The sequence below is a fragment of the Mus caroli genome, unplaced genomic scaffold (assembly GCF_978045245.1).
Source record: "Mus caroli unplaced genomic scaffold, Mus_caroli_1 scaffold_6, whole genome shotgun sequence".
NCBI classification, from domain to species: Eukaryota; Metazoa; Chordata; class Mammalia; order Rodentia; family Muridae; genus Mus; species Mus caroli.
In genome coordinates, this window is record NW_028227261.1 from 20,016,040 (window position 1) to 20,034,940 (window position 18,901).

Below are 18,901 nucleotides of genomic sequence, written 5' to 3' on the forward strand. Positions count from 1 at the left end.
CCAGGACTGAGGCCTCCCTGGCTGCTGCCCAGACCACCCAGCGCCAGGCCCTGGCGGAGCCCGTCAGGGCTGGCCAGCCGTGGTCTGGCTCCGCCTGAGGGGCTGTGGCCTGGGAACCACTGGCTGTCTCCTTGGGGAAGCGGCTGGGTCTCCAGAACAAACATGGAACCGCAGGCTCCTCTCCTGCCCACCGAAGAGGGAGCTGCTTCTGGCTTCTTGCCACACCCCACTCTCCAGGCCTGGCTCCCACTTCTGTGGGGGATGGGCAGAGAGTGGTGAACTCAACTCTGAAAGAGGAGGGGGTCAGGAAGACTGCCTCGCAAGAAGAGGGCAGATAGGTCTTTGTGACCAAGGGGAAGGGGCAGATGGCAGAGACAACTGTGAATGAAGAAGGCTGTGGTGGGAGTAGAGTGACCAGTGATGCCTCAGGAGACCCTTAGGAAAGAGGCTTTGATGGCTGGGGCGGAGCTCTTCTAAGCTTCAAGCCAAGAACAAAAAGCTTTGGAATCAGACAAAGGCGGTTTCATATCCAGACGCAGTCACATCCAGGCTCATGGGTCTTGGGAAATTGTCTTCGCCTGTTTGGACCCTCAGTTTCTCCATTTACACACACACACACACACACACACACACACACGCACACACACAAGTTAACATAGTCTCTGTGTCACAGAGCGATGAAGAGATCACAAGGTCCCTGGGGACAGAAAATACCCAACTCGTGGCCTGGCACAGAGTGTGGATCCTCTAGGGACATCAGTCATAACCCTATCATGGCTCCATAAGAGCCAAAACAGGCCCTGGGGGGTCCTGGGCCTTGTGGGGCAGGCCAGGACAACGTCGCTGATTCACACAGCTCGGGGATAGTCACATCTGACTGCACTGAAAGCTGCAATTAGAGCCTGGTTCTTCCCTGGACAGGTGTGATTATAGGCTCAGAGCTAACGTGTTACTAACAGGATGACACAGGGGACCAGGCCAGGCCACAAGGGTGTCCAGCACAACCCCCTTCCTACACATTGAGGGAAACAGAGGTCTTCGGTGTAGGAGGGGGCCAGGCTCCAGCCCCCCACTGCAGGGAAAGAGGGTGACACCCTATATGCCCTCCAACTACATTCTCTGAAGGATTTGCTGTGGCATTTGAATGATAGGGTGAGCCAACTGCACCTTCCCCCAAGGAGGGGGGCATCACAGAGTCAGTGGGAGTCATCAGAACTAAGGGCTTCCCCACGCCCACTTCCCAGGGACCCAGACCCAATCATCAAAATGAGCTGTGGCAGCGATTCTCTTTGGGAACGTCCCCATTCCCACGCCGGCGTGCCTCGCCATCCTTATAGACCCTAGCTGCTGATGCGAGCCCCATTCTAGGAAAGGGAACACTGAGGTTCTGAGTCTTTGGTGTCTTGTCTGCAGTCAGGCTTGGAACCAGGGGCAGATTTGGGCATGGCACAGCATAGGTATCCTTGGTAGAGTTGGACAACTTGCTCTGAGCCCCTTTAGCCAGAGGTCTGGGGGGAGCGGGGGTTCCTGGGATGAATCATCCCAGTGAGTGGAGATGGTGAGCGAGCCAGCAAGGGCAAAGTGTGGGGAGAAGATGGAGTGGGTGGGCAGGTGAGCTCCTAAAAGGGTGAACTGAGAAGCAGAAGAAGGGTAGGTGGCTGACTGGATATGGAAATGAATGGATGGATGGATGGATGAGTGGGTGATTAGGTGGGTGGATGGACAAGTGGGAAGATGTAGAAATGGATGGATGGATGGATAGATAGATAGATAGATAGATAGATAGATAGATAGATAGATAGATAGATAGGCAGGGGGATAGGTGAATGGATGATTGGGTAGGTAGATAGGTGAGTGGGTGGGTAGATAAATGGGCAAGACAAGTGGGTAGATAGACTGCTGTGTAGGTGGGTAGACGGATGGACAGATGTGTAAGCGGATGGGTGGAGGGATGGACATGTAGGGAGAGTGGTGGATAGGTGGCTGGATAGACAGGTGGCTGGGTGGAGGGCTGGGTGGATGGATATGGACAGACAGGTAGGTGGCTGGGTTTCTGGATGAATAGATGGGTGAATGGATAGATGAATGGATAGGTAGATGGATAAGCTGTTTAAGGGGCTCTGTCTTAGCCGGGCGTGGTGGCGCATGCCTTTAATCCCAGCACTTGGGAGGCAGAGGCAGGTGGATCTCTGAGTTCGAGGCCAGCCTGGTCTACAGAGTGAGTTCCAGGACAGCCAGGACTACACAGAGAAACCCTGTCTCATAAAACCAAAAAAAAAAAAAGAAAAGAAAAGAAAAGAAAAGAAAAGAAAAGAAAAGAAAAGAAAAGAAAAGAAAAGAAAAGAAAAGGGCTCTGGATGATTCCCTAGGGAACATAGGACAGTACCTCAGGTCTGCCCCTCTACTTTAGAAGGCAGGGTTCCCCTGTTTCAGGCCCCTATCCTGCACCACTGACCAGAGCTGAGCATGAATACCAGCCTGGGGCAAAGTGAGCCCGAGCCTGGGGCTGGAGCCTGTGTACCCTGCACTGGGTCTGAGGAATGCAGGAGCAGAGTTCTAGAGCCCTCTCCTGGCTGCGTGGCCTATATCCTGCAGGGATGGGCTGTGAGGAATCTCATTCACTTTGCATTTATGGAGGACCCACTGTGTGCCCACTCCTGCGGCTCAGCAGAGCACACTGATCCTCTCTTCTGCCGTCAGGTGATTGTGTTCGGATGTCACGTGACCCCTCACCATATCCCCTGTTTGGAAACTGAGCCCTCCCTCTGGTCAGGAAGTGTGCCTCTACCCTCAAACCAGTTTGTAGAACTGGCTGTCCCTGCGAGGCCTCCCCTCACTCCTAGGCCCCCAGGCTGAATTGCCAGATAAAACACAGGGCGCCTAGTTCACTGTGAATGTCAGGTAAACAGGAATTTTTTTTTTCTTTTTTTTTGCTATAAGTATGTCCCAAATATTGTATGAGGTATACTTAGGCTAAAAATGAGTCTGTGTTTACCTGACATTCAAATTTAACTGGGCACTGCATGTTTCTGTTTGCTGTCTGCCAACCCTCACCCTGAAGCTCACTGGCACCTGGCCTGACCAGATGGTCCAGGTCGTGCCTGGACTTGGCCTCTGCATGCCGGGCCTAGCTCTTGTCAGCCCTAGGACTCTCGACCTCCATTCCAGGTGGACAGCCACCTCTACCAGCCTGCACAGAGCAGGTTCTTGACTGTCAGGTATGCTACATCCTGCCTCCTGGGGGAATGGGCCAGGAGGCAGAGATGGAGTCGCGGCAGCAGAGAACAGACTAGGAATGTGGGAAGACACAGTAATGGAAGCTCATGAGACCAAGAAGCAGAAGACAGGGATGGGGATGGTCCAGGGACCAAGACCACGAGCTAAAGATGCTGAGCTCTGTCTGTGGCAGAGGGGAGCCTGGGCCCCTGAACTCCAGGCTCAGGCCTGGGTTCACAGACATAGAATGTGAAATAAGAACCCCTCCCAGAGACACACATTAGGAACATTCAGGGCTTCCCAGAAGGGCCCATGGGGCAGCCAGAGTGGCTTTTAAAATTAGCCTCCCTCACCAGATCTGGTTATTTCAGGAGGCTCCATCCTGGGCTGTCCCCTCAGTAGGGCAGACTCAGGGAGGGAGGGAAGAAGGAAGGACAGACCTCAATATCCCAGGGCCCCTGGCTGAGCACCCCCTGTAGCCTAAGAAGCAAGGTACATCCAAGTTCTGGTCCCCTGGCACCAGCCTGGTCCTGAGGCCACCACTTTGGCAAAGTTGTCCTGGAGTTGGCCATAGATGTCCAGGGGCACCTTTGCTGTGGGTGTGGGTGGGATGCTATAGACATGGATTCTGCACCAGTCTTCATGCATGACTCCTTAGAGGTATGAGTGTTTGGGATCATAGTTTGTCCTGTTAAGGTGACACTTAGAGAGTCTTGCCTACAGGGAGCTGGGATGCCAGGGGTGTGAGTTGCCTCCACTGTCTCCTGGGAAAGTGCTGCTGTTTCCAGAAGCCCAGGATATTTCTAACAGAGCCAGTTGCTTCCCGGAACTGGTGACCCCCGCCCTAGCCCTAATTCCAGCCTGGAGTTGGTGTCCCTGCATGCCCTCCCCACCTCAGAACCCAGGGTAGGCACAGAACTGGCAGGGGGACAAGAGAAACAGCACTGTCCACTTTGATCCCATGCGTCCTCGGCCTCCCTGAGCCCCACCTTGGAGCTTGAGAGTAACGGCCTGGGCCGTGGTGGCCTGGATGCTTCTTCCTGCAGCAAGGCTGGCGTGGCCAGGCAGGGAGGCTGGCGGGGCTGGCGGAGCTGGCCAGGGATTGTTCTCCTAGCGACTCACCTGTGTTTTCCCCAGGGCCCCCTGATCTAGATCAGCTCTGGAACAGATCCAGAGAATTGGGTACACAAATGAGCAAATCCCCACAAAGGGATGATCAGCCAAAAAGCCTGTGGTGGTGAGGCTTAGGGAAGCATTTCCAGAGGCTCACAACACCTCTTTCTCTCTCTCTCTCTCTCTCTCTCTCTCTCTCTCTCTCTCTCTCTCTTTCTCTCTCTCTCTTTCTCTCTCCCTTCCTTCCTTTCTTTCTTCCTTTCTTTCTCTCCCTCCCTCCCCCCTCTCTCTCTTTCTCTCTCTCTTTCTTTCTTTCTTTCTTCCTTCCTTTCTCTCTTTCTTTCTTCCTTTCTCTCTTTCCTTTCGGTTTCTTTGTTTCTTCCTTCTTTTTTCTCTCTCTCTTTCTTCTTTTTCTTCTCCTCCTCTTCTTCCTCCTCCTCTTTTTTCTTCCTCCTCCTCTTTCTTCCCTTCCTTCCATTTTTTTGTTTTGTTTTTTTTAAGACAGGGTTTCTCTGTGTAGCCCTGTCTTTCCTGGAGCTCTCTCTGTAGACCAGGCTGGCCTTGAACCCACAGAGTTCTGCCTGCCTCTGCCTTCTGAGTACTGGGATTAAAAGTGTGTGTCACCACCACTCAATTCCAGCTAGACTTGTGTGGAGCCAGCCCGTGTGACAATGTCCTCTGGACACAGGTCTGACGGCACAATCTGAAGGCTTGGCAGTAAGGTTGTTCATGGTTATCTGTGTTCAGAGGCTATACCAGCTCTGCTCCTGCCCCCAACATCCCCTCAGTATTATCTGAGCCCCCACAGCTCTAGCACCAAGATCACCATGAGGTCTCATTCCCTGAGCCTCATACCAGGGACCACAGAGGAGGGCAGGGGGCCGAGCTCACTAGGAGAGTGAACTCAGAGCCAGTGCCCAGGAAGGATTCTGGATGCCATGACTGCAAGCCATAGGCTGGAGCAGAATGCACTGTAGAGCTGAGGAACAACGCAGCCAGGGAAGCTTGGAGCCAAACCCTGCTGGTCAGGGCTGGAGTTAGGGTATGAGTCATGGCCTCTGGGTGGCCTGAGGCGTCCGTGGGTCATAGAACAGCCCTGTCAAAAAATGGCATGGTACATCTCAGAGAGCCTCAAAGTACCCTAAGCATCTTCCTGGGGAGGTGAGAGTGAGGTAGGGGCACTGGGGTTCTAGGGACGCTAAGATGGCATCTCCCTCAGAGCACAACTGGATATCTACCTGCAAGGCCATTGAATGAATCTCCTGTGGCTCTTTCCTTAAGGGAACCCACCCTCCAGGATTCCACCAGCCAGCGGGCAGGCCCACCAGCACTCCATTAACAGCCAGCACGGGGGCTGGTGAGATGGCTCAGTGGGTAAGAGCACCCGACTGCTCTTCCCAAAGGTCCAGAGTTCAAATCCCAGCAACCACATGGTGGCTCACAACCATCCGTAACGAGATCTGGTGCCCTCTTCTGGAGTGTCTGAAGACAGCTACAGTGTACTTACATATAATAAATAAATAAATCTTTAAAAAAAAAAAAAAACAGCCAGCACGGCTCTAAGTGTGTCCCTCCACTGTCTTCTGCATGAAGTCTTGGCATTCAAAACCATGTGGTCTCTGGTCTCACCCCAGCCTATCTCCGTGTCCCCTCTATGGATGTCCTCATTTTGGAGCCCCCCAACCCCAGTTACACACAAGCCCCTCTCCCCTAGAGACTCTACCTCCTCTGCCCTTCTGTCCACCCTTTTACCCTTAAGCCTGTGGTCCTATGCTATCAGGCAGGGACTCTGACCGCTTCTCTGCCCAGATGGTGATCCTTTGGTGCCCCCTGGTGGTCATACAAGGGAAACTTGGGATTTGCGGGACATGAGATGGGAAAGGAAACTGTTATATGCTGTCCAGACTGTATGTCTGGTAACAGTGGGAACCAGCTCACTGCATGTTTACAGCCCCTGAGGAGATCACAAGCTCTTCCTGTTCCTCTGAGAGGAGAGAGATAGAATTCCTCACCACCAAGCTAAGGAGAGATGGTGCCACGGCAGACTTCAAAACCACACTTCCTCCATAGGAAAGACACATGGCAGGTATGGGGTGGGAGAGTGGGGCCATGAAGAGGAGGCCTCAGCTGGTATTCACAGACCCTGTGACCTGCTGGACTTGAGGCATCCCAGCCTCGGCAGCACCAAAGGGGACAGGTTTGTCTAGGGTCCTCGTGTGTCTAGGCAGGGTTTACACAAAGCTGTTCTCAACTCCGGGTACAATAGCGATAAATAGAATTTATTTTGTACAACCCTTACTGACATACATGTGGCCACAGGGCTTCCAAAGTGGGTGTTGGGGCTGGAAGTCTCGCCTTGGGCGTGGCTCCTAAGAGTGAACAGACACACACAAGGACATGGCTCACAGCAGCTATGCCTGGCAGCCCCCTCCACAGCAATGGTGGGCAGGGGATGGCGAGGTCTGGACTCCAGACCAGCTGAGACCCCCTCAGCCCAGTGCTCCCAGGAGTGTGGGGTGGCAGGGTTAAGCTGGGTGCTGGGTGAGGAGCCAGGGATGACCCTATCCACAACCGAGGATACTGGGCCTTCGTGTGGAGACAGTGAAAGGACGTTGGCAGCTCTGTGGTAAAGCTGGGGACTCAGGTTGGGTGATTGGTGAAGCAGACCCAGCCCCTTAGCCCACCCGGGGCCTCGGGAAGCGGTCCCTAGGACAATGGCCCCCTCCTGGGGCAGGTGCATGGACTCAGGCTTCAGTGATCTCTGAAATACTCTTGTCCACTTGCAGCAGAGATGCCCAGAGAATGAGGGTGCCTGGCCCAGGTCCCACAGCAGAAGCCGCACGGGACTCTGCCCAGCGCCTGCGCATTCGCGCACCCTGCACCTGCTGCTTCTGCGGTGGGCTGTATGCGCACGGTGCTTCTTCTCCTTTTCCTACCCTGTTCCCCGTGGCTCCAGAGGGGAACCCGGTGTGACAGAGGCCCAAGTGAGGGCAATCCAGGGCCACAGTCCCTGCCCACACCCAGAGCTCCAGCCTGGGGGTGGGGGTGGGGCGGTGATGCCAGCAGCATCCATTCTGAGAGCTCTGGATGGCTCCGCCCTGCGGAGACAGCCCAGATGGGCGGGCCCAGGGCTTGGAGGGAGGGGCGCCAGGGGCTGGGGTGGCTGTGGGGCAGAGGGCCAGCTGCCTGGATGTGGTGCGGCATCTTCTTGTGCTTCTGAGGCCTCCTCTGCAGGGAACAGGAGATGAGACTCAGAGGAAGATGGCAACAGCTTCTCCTCCCATCCCACGGGCATCCCTAGCTCGCCCCATGTTCCACGCTCGCCCAGTTCTTTTGGCTCCATCAAGCTCCCTAACAACTCATAGGCAGAGTTGAGGCAGCACTGTGTGCCCACTGCACAAATAGGGAACCCAAGGCCAAAAGGTGTCAAGTCTAGCCCAGGCCCGCAGCCACCGAGGCTGGAGAGTCCTGCCCAGCCCCGGGGCTCTCATCCCCTCCTCCACCCCAGAGGATCCGGATGAGCACCAGCTGACCTGCTCAGTCCCGCCTGCTGATGAGGTGACAGCTAGCAGCCCTGTGGGGACAGATGCAGTCGGAGGTGGGGGCAGGAGACACAGGAAACCAGAAGTCACTGGAAGAGCCCAGTCCTTCTGGCCTAGTGGGGCACCCCAGCCATCGGGTCCCTAGGTCCCTGTCCCCAACCGGCTCTACCCTCTCCCAGGAGGAGTCCCCGTATACCATCTGGGGTGTGTGCTGCTCAGATGTTTCCAATTGGATCTTGATCTCGGGACACGCAGGGTCCCCCGACTTGCCGACGTCTGGGTGGGGTGACCGTGTGAGGCCTGGGAAGGGGGGCAGGAGGGAGCCACCTCACTGGCCAAGAGGAGGCACCAAGGAGATGCAGGCATGGATGGGTGACTGGCACTGGGGTTCCCTCAATTCACCTCCCAGCTACCCTCTACCGTCCTCTGGATCACCGCCCCACGTAAGAGGCTGTCACATCAGGCTCCCATACTCAGCCCCGCCCCCTTCCCAGCACAGCTTGCCAGGTACTTGGGGAGCTTGGCCCCGCCCCTCCTCCAGCACAGCTAGCTTTGCATTGGGGAGCTTGGCCCCGCCCCCTCCCCAGCACTGCTAGCCTGGTACCTGGGGAGCTGCCCCCGCTCGTGGTGCTCACGCTGTCGTCCAGCCATGTGCTGTAGAGGAAGGAGTCCCGCTTATGGGGCGTTCCTGAGGACGACACGCTCTCCTGGGGAGGGGGGGGAGGTCAGCCCCACCCACATCCCCGCCCCACCCCCTCCTTTGTTCGGACAACACACACATCTGCAGATGTTCTCCTGGTCTGGGTCTCAGAGGCCAACAGACTGTGAAGACCCCTGCACCTCCACTCTAGGAGGCCAGCAGGCAGGGCCTGTGTCTGCCAGGGGACAGGCCAGGCCAGTTGCAGGTACCCACTGGACGTATGTTTGATGGAAAATGGCTAAGATGCTGAAGACGAGGCCCAGGCCAGAGAGAGGGGACGAGTCTGGCCTGGCCAAGGGGGAAGGAGCAGGCAGGGACAGGAGACCAGCAGGTGCAAAGGCCTGGAGGTGGGGCCAGCCCACCACAGTTAGGGACTGCAGAGGACCTCAGAGTGGCTGAGGAGGTAAGAGACAAGGGACAAGGAGCACGTGGGCCCTCAGGGGTCTGTCTCTGTGGAAGGCCACCATCTGTCTGCATCTCCTGCAGGCTGGGACACCCTTGCCGCCAACATGTCAGCCAAAGCAGCTCCAGAGGCCTGAGAGACCCCTGTCCCACCTCCATGGGGCCCTAACCGCTCGCTCGGGTATCTCACCAGGCCTGTATCATCCCCGTCTACGCCCTCCGTCTCCTCCACCACGCTGGTGAAGCTGCTGGCGCTGGAGGAAGATCTGGAGAAGCCCTGCAGCACTTCCGTTCTCTGGGCAGCCGACTCCACTCTGCCACACAGTGCCGTGAGCCATCAGCCGTGGGCACTGCGCCACAATCCCTTGTCCCCCGCTTTCCCCAAGGAAGCTCAGCCTGGAGCCAAGCAAGCATCCTGTGACTCCCAACACAGCTCGTCCAGCCTCTCAGCTCCCATGGACTCCCAGTGACGCCCTTCCCATTCCTAGATAGGTCCCTCCATGCTCAAACACTCTCTCGGGGCTCCCCATCTGCCCCCCCAGGGAACATCGGAAGCGTTGGCTTGGTACTCAGTTACTGTGGAACACAATGATTTACTCCTTGGTCCCTGAGGCAGTGCTATTGTGGGACTGTCTCACAGGCCTGGAAGCAAGGAGGACGGTGGGACTCGGCCTCGGGTAGCAGGGACTGGAGACCTCACGTTTGGGGTCTTTGTATCTCCTGCCCCAAGTCTCGCCTATCCAACAATTCTACAGCCCAGATTTGCCACTGTCACACTTCTGTCTCTGTTCAGCAGTCTGACTCTTCAGCTCATAATGGCCCCCCACCCCCACCCCCACCCCGTGGCAGAAACCAGCGGCCTCCTTAGGCCTCCCTGCCTCTCTCTGCCAGCCTCTCTTAACAAAATGTTTAAAAACATTGCTCTTTTCCTAGACGTTTAATCCATTTGAGATAAAACGCAAAGTTCTCAGCAGTTAAGAGCACTGGCAGCTCTTCCGAAGGTCCTGAGTTCAAATACCAGCAACCACATGGTGGCTCACAACCATCCTTAATGACACCTGACACCCTCTCCTGGTGTGTTTGAAGACAGCTACAATGTTCTTACATATAAAAATAAATAATAAATCTTAAAAAACAAAACAAAACAAAAACAGTGGATTAAAAAAAAAACCTGCAAAGCGCTCACATAGCCTCTGAAGCTATGAGCAGGTCTCTGCCCACCTCTCCGCCTTCGTTCCCACCACACCCAATGGGCACAGTCCCTCACACTACTCCAGCTGCCCGTAGTCTTTCTTTCCATCCATCAGGCGTGCCTGGGCGGGGCTTGCACTCGCTGACTCCTCCCAGAAGCCTCCTCTTTCTATGAGGTCTACTGGGGCTGCTTCCTCTCAGCCTTCTGTCCTCCCTAAAGACTCACTAAGGATACCTCGTCCTTCCTTGCACCCCGGCTCTCTCTCTCTCTCTCTCTGCTCTCTCCAGGCCAGCAGCTCCTCTGCTGTCTGTGCACACAGCTTGCAGCTGTGTTCCGGAGCACAGAGGGAGCATGGCATGCACAAGGTACTCAGCGGGACATCAGGGAACAAAAAGAATGAGGACCCCCCCCCCTCCCAAGCCCAGTGCACCCAAAGCCCTACCTGTTCTTGGTCGTGGGCATCTCTGGGGAGCTCTGAGTGGATGAGTTCTCTGACTTGGGCTCTTGTGAGACATGCCCGCTGTCTGGGGTCTTCTGGCCAGCTGGAGGGCTTTCCCTGTGGGGCACATGGGGGTAGCAGGAGGGGGCGAGGTTGTGAGGGGTGGGCATGGGCATGGTGTGGCTTTAGAGGCACAGTCCCCATGGGCTTTTTAGCTAGCTGGCCCTTCCTCTGCCTGTAATGGTTTCCTAAAAGATGGCCAGTGAGGACTTGGTTACAGCAGGCCTTGAGCCCAGGATTTATACTGAGTTTAGGAGGTATGAGAATCTACTGGCCCCTGCCTTGTGCTCATGACGAGGAACCCACACAACAGCCCCAGGCTGCTGGCTGTTTTCCTATCTCACTTTCACATTGATGAGTCTCAGAGAAGTACAGTGGCATGCCCAGGGCTGCAAAACTGCAAGACAGTAAGGACCTCTTGTCTGCTTTCTGGGCTCATAGACATTCACAGATGCGGCCAGCTCCTCTCCCTACTTGCCCCAGCTGGGAATGTGAACTTGATCTGTAAGGTGCTAGCTCCAGGGAACCAGCAGAATGGCTCAGTGTCAGAAGTGGTTCCTCCTGAGCGTCAGCTGTCACTGGGTGGGTATGAGGCAGAGGGCAAGCACAGGTCAGAGTGGGTGGCACGCTGGCGCCCCCTGCAGGTCAGAGTGGGAGGCACACTGGAGCCCCCTGCAGGTCAGAGTGGGAGGCATGTTGGTGCCCCTGCAGGTAAGGGTGGGCAGCACACTCACACCCCCTGCCGGTTAGGGTGGGAGGCACACCCGGCTCCCTGGTGGGTCTGGCTCCCACTCACCCACCTCTTTTCCTGAACCTCCTGGATGTTCTCGATGCCAATGGCACTGCTGCGGCGTGAGCCGAACGGACCAGACTTCTTCCTTGTGGGGCTTTTTCCAGGGACAATCAGGGACTGTGGGGAGAGACTGTCTCAGTGCCTATCAGCCTGGGAACGCCAGTGGCCCCACCTCCCACTGGGGCCCTGCCACCGCGCCCAGAAGCCAACAGGTTATGAGCAAGAAAGGAGAGACAATGTGCTTTCTGGAGGGCTCCCCGATTGACGGGTCGGCCCACAGAGGGCCAGGCTTGCTCCGGAGAACACGCAGCAGGGCTGTGCTGGACATTAGTCCGAGAGAGGCAGAGGGCAGCCACTGGGGTCAGAAGGAAGAAGGACAAATGCTCAGATGGCCCCGCCTCTTGCCCCTGGGCCTCATGGGAGCTGCAGCCTAAAAGTAGTCGTGAGAAAGCAGTGGTGCAAACCCAGCCCCTGCCAGGGCGCCTCCACCCTCAGACTTCACTCTACTTGGGGAGGCTCTGTGCCCTGAGTGGGGACATTCCCCTTTCCACACACCATGGCGGGATGCCCAGAATCAGAAGCGTGGGGAGGTGGGGAGTGGGCCCTGAGGAGGCATGAAGGGCGGGACAGAATCTGCAGGCAGCTCATGGTAAGGAGGGGTCACTATGAAAAGGAGAGATGATGCTTCATGCAGAACCGGCAATATTGGGAGACGTGCAGCTGGGCAGAGAGTCTTTGAGTACCAGATCCCAGCAAGGACCCAGTCAGGGTTCCAGGGGCCAGGCCAGGGCCAGAGTCTCCTAGTGGGGGCCTGGGGACTCTGGCCCAGGTCCCAGTATCACCAGAGCCGTGGAACTCTGCCCTGCACGCCCTTAGGCCTGTCCCGGGAAGGGGGCAACGTCCCCAATATGGCCTTCGTCCTGAGAGCGAGCGAGCGGAGAACAGCGCGTGCAGGCAGCTCCGGAGCCGCGGCCCCCCGGATGGATGACAACCTCTTCCACAGCTCCTATGCCTAAGGCGCTGCCCCGGCGTCCGAATCTACTCGCGCTTTTCCCGGGAATAAGCAATGACTGGCGGGGCAGAGAGGTACAGAGAGAGAGAGTGGTGGTGGGGGTGGGGAGAGAACAGAGGGAAAGGGAGAAACAGAGGAGGTGGGTGGGTACCGCAAGAGCACAAGACATGGGGAAGAGAGGAACGGAGGGGTAGGGAGGAACGGTGGGACAAGGGAGGCAGGTAAACGAAAGGGGGTTCAAGAAAGGTAACCAAAGGCAGGAGGAATCAGAGGGGGCGCAAGCAGACAGGGCAAGGGAGGAATGGCAGATGGAGAGAAAAGGGGGGAGAAACGGGAAGAACAGGAAAAGGAAGCCACGTGAAGAGAGGGAGAATCGTGCGAAAACAAAAACAGAAATGAGTCTGGTTACTGCCGAGGCAAGTGCTGCTGGCCTGATCCTAACCCGGGGCCCCTCCACAGCCACCCACAGGAGGCTGGGCCACTCCACAGGCAGGAAGGGATGGGCTGAGAACCTGGGTTGGGGAGAAGTTGGGCCAGGTCCTGGATGACAACAGACTTGGTGAGTACTGGACAGCAAAGGCCTCACCTTGCTCCCCTGGCCAGACCAGACCACACGAGAGATGGTTGGGAGACAGGAGACTGCCGCCACACGCACAGTCTCACAGCACAGAGCACAGGGCTCAGCATGCAGCAGCCAGTAAGCAAAGAATGGGTGGCTGGGTAGGTGGATGGACTAATGGATAGATGGATGTGTAAGCGGGAGGACTATGGTTGGACACATGGATGGGGGTGGTGGTGGATGGATTGATACGTGCACAGATGCATGAATGGGTAGATGGAGGCATGGGTAGGTTAGTGGAGGGATGTCTGAGAAGGCAAACAGGGTGAGGGAGGGGCAGAGCTCTCCATGCAGTGTCTGAAGTGGCCACTAGATGGCGCAAAGCAGCTAAGTCTTGATGTAGGCTTCTTGAATTCCCTGAGTGTGTGTGTGTGTTTGGGGGGGGGGCAGACTCCCATAGAGCCTGGCAGACAGTTAGTAATCACGGTGGCAGGGTTCATTTAGGCAAGCCCACACGGAAGCCCAGTTCCAGACACACTAGAGGCAGTCACAGGCATTGAGGCCCGGGCTGTTGCAGACACGGAGTACCACACAAGAAATGAATGTCCACACAGCAACATACGTCCTGAGAGACAGCATTTGTGTCCCCTGACAATCAGAGCTTAGCACACAGCATTTGCTCACACAGCAGCCCAATTCCTGACACACAGTAGGTGTTCACACAGCAGCCTAGGGTTGGGGCACACAGAAGGTGCTTACAGAGTTGATGCCCACACAGCAGCCCATTTTCCAACACACGGTTAGGTGTTCACACAGCAGATCAGGGGAGGGGCGCATAGTAGGTGCTCACAAGAACTCAGGTCTGGGCTCACAGTAGGTGCTCACAAAGTACATGTCCACACAGCAGCCCGGGTCCTGACATACAGTGGATGCCCACAGCCTCACAGACAGAGGGGCTTCCAGAGACTGAAGGCTTGACAGTAGAGGCCCACAAAACAGCCCCTTTTCCAGCACAGAACAGACAGCAGCTATTCAGTAAGGACAGGGACACGGAGGCTGTAGAAAGTCACACCCAAATAAACAAAGGGCCAGGAGGAGAAGGCCGGGGGCTTGAGGAACACTGTGTCCCAGTGCCCTGGCTGGGGCACTTGGCCATGAAGAATGGCATCTACAACAAGTCCGGTGCCCAGGGAGAGCACATGAACAGCGGGGCAGTGGGAAGAGGTAAGGCCAGGCCTCAGGAGGAAGGGAGCACCAAGGGCCCTGGGGAGGAGGGCGGGTCCGGGGAAGCCTGGGGACACTCACTATGCCGGCTGCCTTGGCCAGGTCAGGGTTGTTGGGGGTGAAGCTCCCACTGTGGCTAGTCGACACGGTGTTGGGTTTCTTGTTGCTCAGTCCCATGGCATCCATGGACTGGCTCCGGCTCCGGATGACCCTCTGTGGGAGGAGAGGCGGGCGTGAAGGAGGCGTGGGCTCCCGGGGCTTCTTACCCTTGGGAAGCCTCTGGGTTATGTGCATCTGGTCCCTTGTCACCAATGCCATTCTGGGTGACCCTAGGAGGCCCCACCCTTTGCATCAGCCTCCCCGCGTGTCGCACAAGAGGCAGGCGAACGAACGGCGGCGAACTTCAGAGCAGCGGGCTGTGGATGGGTCACCAGCATGCTGAGCATCTCGTGTGGGTGTCGTGAGGAGGGCAGACAGCACTGAGCAAGTGCGTGCTTGGTCATGCTCACCAGGGGCCCTCCAGGACCCTCTCAGGGTCCCTTCCCCTCCCACAGGGCCAGATCCTATGCCTTTCCCCATAGACTCTGTCGCCTTAGGAGCATACTTTGACTTAATCCAGGGTCCCTACTTGGCACCATCCAGATGAGAAACCCCCTGGACCCTGCTCAGAGCAAACACTAGACCTGTGTTCAGTCTGTGGGTCCCTGACTCTGGTTGGTGTCCCACTAGTAGTTGTGGGCTACAAGATTAATCTTCCTAGACAAGCCCACAGTTCCTACTGTAGCCAAGCCTGGGTAAGAGTGAGGCCATCTCCCCTGCTGTGGACCAGGAAGAACTGAGAAATCACTGCACACCGCCCTGTAGCTGGGTGAGTCTAGGCCCTATCCAAAGGGAGGTAGAAGCCGCCCCCTCCCTGGCCTACCTCTAAATTGTCCCTGCTCAGGTAGATGGGCAGGAGTTTACACCCACAGGATGCTCGCCTGACTGCTTTGCAAATAATTCAAGAGCATCTGTGCATGGTGAGCTGTTATGAGCCCCCACTTCGCTACTCAACAGATACCTGAGGTCTGGAGAGTGCCCGGGCAAAGCTGAGATGTAAACCCAGGGAATCCGAGCTCTTAGCTAAACCACAAAGTACCACGGAGATCACACAGTGAGGTCCCTCAGCAATGTCACCCAAACAAGACAGACCTCCTCCCCTCAAACCTGGCAGTCTCAGCCCATGGCACTGGCTTCTTGCTGGTCTAGAGGACTCCAGCTTTTGGGGGTGCTCCCAGCCAGACCCGGAGCTCCTCCAGCCAATAACCTTATCCCAAGCCAGAGCCCCACCATACACTCTTCCTCCTGGCTCAGAATCCCAAGGCACAGAGCTCATCTCCAAATCTCAATGCACCCAAAAGCTTCCGTCCACCAGGCTCTGTCCTCAACCCTAGCCACACTTCCAAGCCGGAAGCCCTCAGCCAGACTCCACCGCCAGTCACATCTTCCCTCACAGAGCCACAAGCGATGCCTGAGACCCCATCTCTAGGACTAAGACCTCGGTCCATCCACCACTGAGCTCCATCAGCCCGGCCCTCCAGGGTAGAGCCCTGGGCCCTCACCTTGAAAGACTCGAAGAAGCCACCCCCACCGCTGCCGTTCTCCATCTTGTCGTCGTCGCCGCCGAGGCCCATCATGGACTGGCTGTGAATATGGAGCTCCTCGTAGAGTGTCTCTAGAAGGGCAGCACGTGTCCGCTCCTGTCGGTCAGCCATGAGAGACCCCAGAGATCAACCCCCCGCCTGGCAATTCCAATCCCCTGCTTCATCTTCCTTTACAGGTAGCTCTCTCTGATAGCTGTGCTGGTTCGCCAATTCTCCAGTTCTTGCCCCCATCTTGCATGGCATCTTCACCCCCACCCCATGCGGACACTCCCCTCTGCTGCCTCTCACTTGCCCTCCCCAATCAGCACCCCCAAAGCCAAGGTCCGAGCATGCCTTTTCCCTCCGGTGGGGTTGTCTGTCCATCCCTCCAGTCCACGCTCACCTCCAGTTTGGCAAACTTCTCTGCTTTGTAACACGCGTACTCGGCATTGATCAACTTCGTCAGCAGAAATTCCTGGAACTCAGGCCCCTGGGATCCCCCCAGTGTGGAGGAAGTGAGAAAAGCATCAGGTGACCATTAGAGGAAGGGGCCGGAGCTCTCAAAGTCAGCTCTCTAGCCAGGCGCACCCGTGAGGGACCCTGTACCCCTCCCTGATGGCAACCTGCTAACTGGGGAGGATACAGCAGTACGTGTAGAGGGAGGGGGTCAAAGCCAGGTTTGCTGTGTGTCTACAGAGAGGTTGGCAGAGACATGTGTGCCCCTCCCCCACAAACATAGAGGAAAGGCTGTCAAAGCGTAGACATGAAAGGGCACAGTCAGCTAGGAAAAATGTAAAGCAGCCTGTAGTCTATGCTGTGACCTTGTAGTCACAGCATTTATCAAGACAAAGAGAGGCAGCACAGCTGAAGGCTGAAGGGGAACTAGATCCCCAGAACACAAGGAGGCTTCAAGTCCTCCTGGGGCAAGACTATGGCCCCCTCAGGCCCCTCCCATGCCGTCCTGCCCTCCTGATGCGGCGAGGGGGTAGGGCTGCCTCTTACCTTCCTGAACACAGCAGGATCCGGGAGGGGAGGCCCGAAAAAGGGCACATCGTCTCTAGCAGTGACTGAGACCTGGAAGGAAAGGAAGAGACCCCTAGATCAGCTCCTATCCCGTGGGGTTCGGGAGGCTCTGAGGCTGCACAGTTTGGAGACCTTTTACACCACAGTTTCAGCTCCTCCAGCCACTGCCCTGAGTTTGCAGGGTGGGGCTGGGGGAGGGACCTCAAGAGGATGGATGCAAAGGCTGAGGAAGTGGGTTAAGACCAGACTGGAGCAGGAGGAAGGTGGCCCCCTCTAAGGAGTCCTTGCTCCTCACAGCCACTAACCCCACGAAGCCCCCAATTTACCCACCTTGTAGAGGGGGCCATCGGGGCCACCCCCCTCTGCCTGCACCACCACATAGGCATGCAGAAAGTTGGATGCAATCATGTCTGGCACGAAGGGTGTGTTTTCGTCCTGAAAGACCACAGCGACGATGTCGTTCCCGATATGCCGCTTCCGCTGCAACTGAGCACAGGGCCACAGGCCTTCATAGCCTGGCTACAGGGTATGGGGCAGGGATGCCCGGAGGGTGTAGGGCTGGGGGGTGGGGTGGAGCAAACGGAGAGCACATCCAGGGATGTGTTCCCTGCCCATCCCCAAAATGGCAAAACTTGTTTTAAGGTGGCAACTTGACACAGATGGGAAAATGGAAGCTGAGGGGTTTCAAGGTCTCCTGATGCTCTCAGGGACTTTAACCCAGGTCCCACCTCTCAGCCCTTCCTTATCCCAACCCTATCTCGGCACCCCCCCAAACAGAGTCCATCACCGAACAATGAAGTCAGTATTGCTAAAAGGGAAAATCCAAGAAAAAAACCAATAAGAGTGATACAACTCCTTCACCCGTTAGCACCTTTGTGCACTCTGGGATGGGGGAGTCGAGTCGAGCAGATGGCCTGATGGGAAAGTTCCCGGCAAGGGAAACCGAATTCTGAGTGCAGGTCTAAGAACATGCCTGAACTCCCTAGTCTTCCTGCGTGGGACTCTGCACTTAGCAACTCGACAGCCTGTCACTTCACCTTAAAAGCGCTTCCTAACTCCTGGTTCTGCTCAGTCTCGGGACCCCCACATGACCCCACCATGTCTCTTGCTCCTCACCAAAAAAACCAAGTTCACCCAGGCAGGGTCCCTGCTGCATATGATGTCCCCATAGATGCCATTGGCACCTCCCCTGTCCCACCTACAGCCTGCCCTCAGAGGAAAATGGATCAATTCCGTATCTGCAGCACAGGGCCATACTGGGTCTGGTTTGATGGATGCTAAACAGACAAGTAGATGGGGTTACAGGTAGATGGGTGCCCAGGCTACCTGCTGGGCATCCCCTTCTGTGTATGGCAGCTTGGTGGACACGTGAAACATGATCTCCTTGTTGCGGAAGTTGCAGTATACGGACTCGGTCCCCGTCTGCCCGTGAGTCACGTCCAGGCCTCCTCGGAACCTGTCCCCAGACCCCCCAGGCCATGGCTCAGTCTCCAGCCTCAGTCAGGCCTTCGTGGGGCCAGGATGGGGCTCCTCCCTGCTCAGGGACGCCGTCAGAACAACTCCTCAGCTGGGCCTTACCCCTTGAAATCCTGCAATTTCACTTTCTGGCCCAGAAACTCCAGGAATTCCACGAAGGCAGGACTTTCCTCATTGGTACTGAATAGTTCTTCCTCAGAGGTCTGGAGACCACACGGGGGCAAGGTCACACGGTGGCAGCTCCCGAGTGGCCCTCCCTCAGCCCTACTTCCTCCCAGAGTGGCCATGAGCAGTCCCCAGGCTCCTGGGAAACAAAGTGCCCTGGCAGGCGACGGCTGAGGGCGAGGTGGGGTCGGGTGGGTGCCGCAGGACCAGGCTGGGGGAGAAGGGCAGACACACCTGGCCAAGCTTCTGATAAATGACTCCAAACTTGAAGTTATTGCTGATAACATGTTCGTCAAAGGTGACAATGAGCCTGGAGGCCTGTGGAGAGCGAGGGAGGGTTGTGGATGCGGGGAGCAGCAGCTC

General features: G+C 56.6%; 1 protein-coding gene across 18 annotated transcripts in view; it reads right to left on the bottom strand.

The window, feature by feature from the left end:
* Positions 1 to 7,123: 7,123 nt before the first annotated feature.
* Rap1gap (RAP1 GTPase activating protein) overlaps positions 7,124 to 18,901 on the bottom strand; it is a 63,723-nt gene continuing 51,945 nt past the window's right edge. For 7 of the 18 annotated variants that reach the window (XM_029476544.2, XM_029476543.2, XM_085838807.1 and 4 more), the window contains 16 exons: positions 18,773 to 18,856; positions 18,476 to 18,576; positions 18,224 to 18,353; positions 17,228 to 17,383; positions 16,877 to 16,948; positions 16,278 to 16,364; positions 15,854 to 15,991; positions 14,334 to 14,465; positions 12,450 to 12,527; positions 11,465 to 11,574; positions 10,608 to 10,721; positions 9,164 to 9,287; positions 8,476 to 8,525; positions 8,068 to 8,202; positions 7,863 to 7,903; positions 7,124 to 7,557 (listed from right to left, as the gene is read on the bottom strand). In XM_029476544.2, coding sequence (XP_029332404.1) covers positions 7,867 to 7,903; positions 8,068 to 8,202; positions 8,476 to 8,525; positions 9,164 to 9,287; positions 10,608 to 10,721; positions 11,465 to 11,574; positions 12,450 to 12,527; positions 14,334 to 14,465; positions 15,854 to 15,991; positions 16,278 to 16,364; positions 16,877 to 16,948; positions 17,228 to 17,383; positions 18,224 to 18,353; positions 18,476 to 18,576; positions 18,773 to 18,856 — 1,548 coding nt within the window. In that variant the 3' untranslated portion in view covers positions 7,124 to 7,557; positions 7,863 to 7,866. Of the gene's footprint in view, positions 7,558 to 7,862; positions 7,904 to 8,067; positions 8,203 to 8,475; positions 8,579 to 9,163; positions 9,288 to 10,607; positions 10,722 to 11,464; positions 11,575 to 12,449; positions 12,528 to 14,333; positions 14,466 to 15,853; positions 15,992 to 16,277; positions 16,365 to 16,876; positions 16,949 to 17,227; positions 17,384 to 18,223; positions 18,354 to 18,475; positions 18,577 to 18,772; positions 18,857 to 18,901 lie in introns of all 18 variants that reach the window. The other 11 variants (XM_029476540.2, XM_085838810.1, XM_021159445.2 and 8 more) reach the window with 9 other exon arrangements.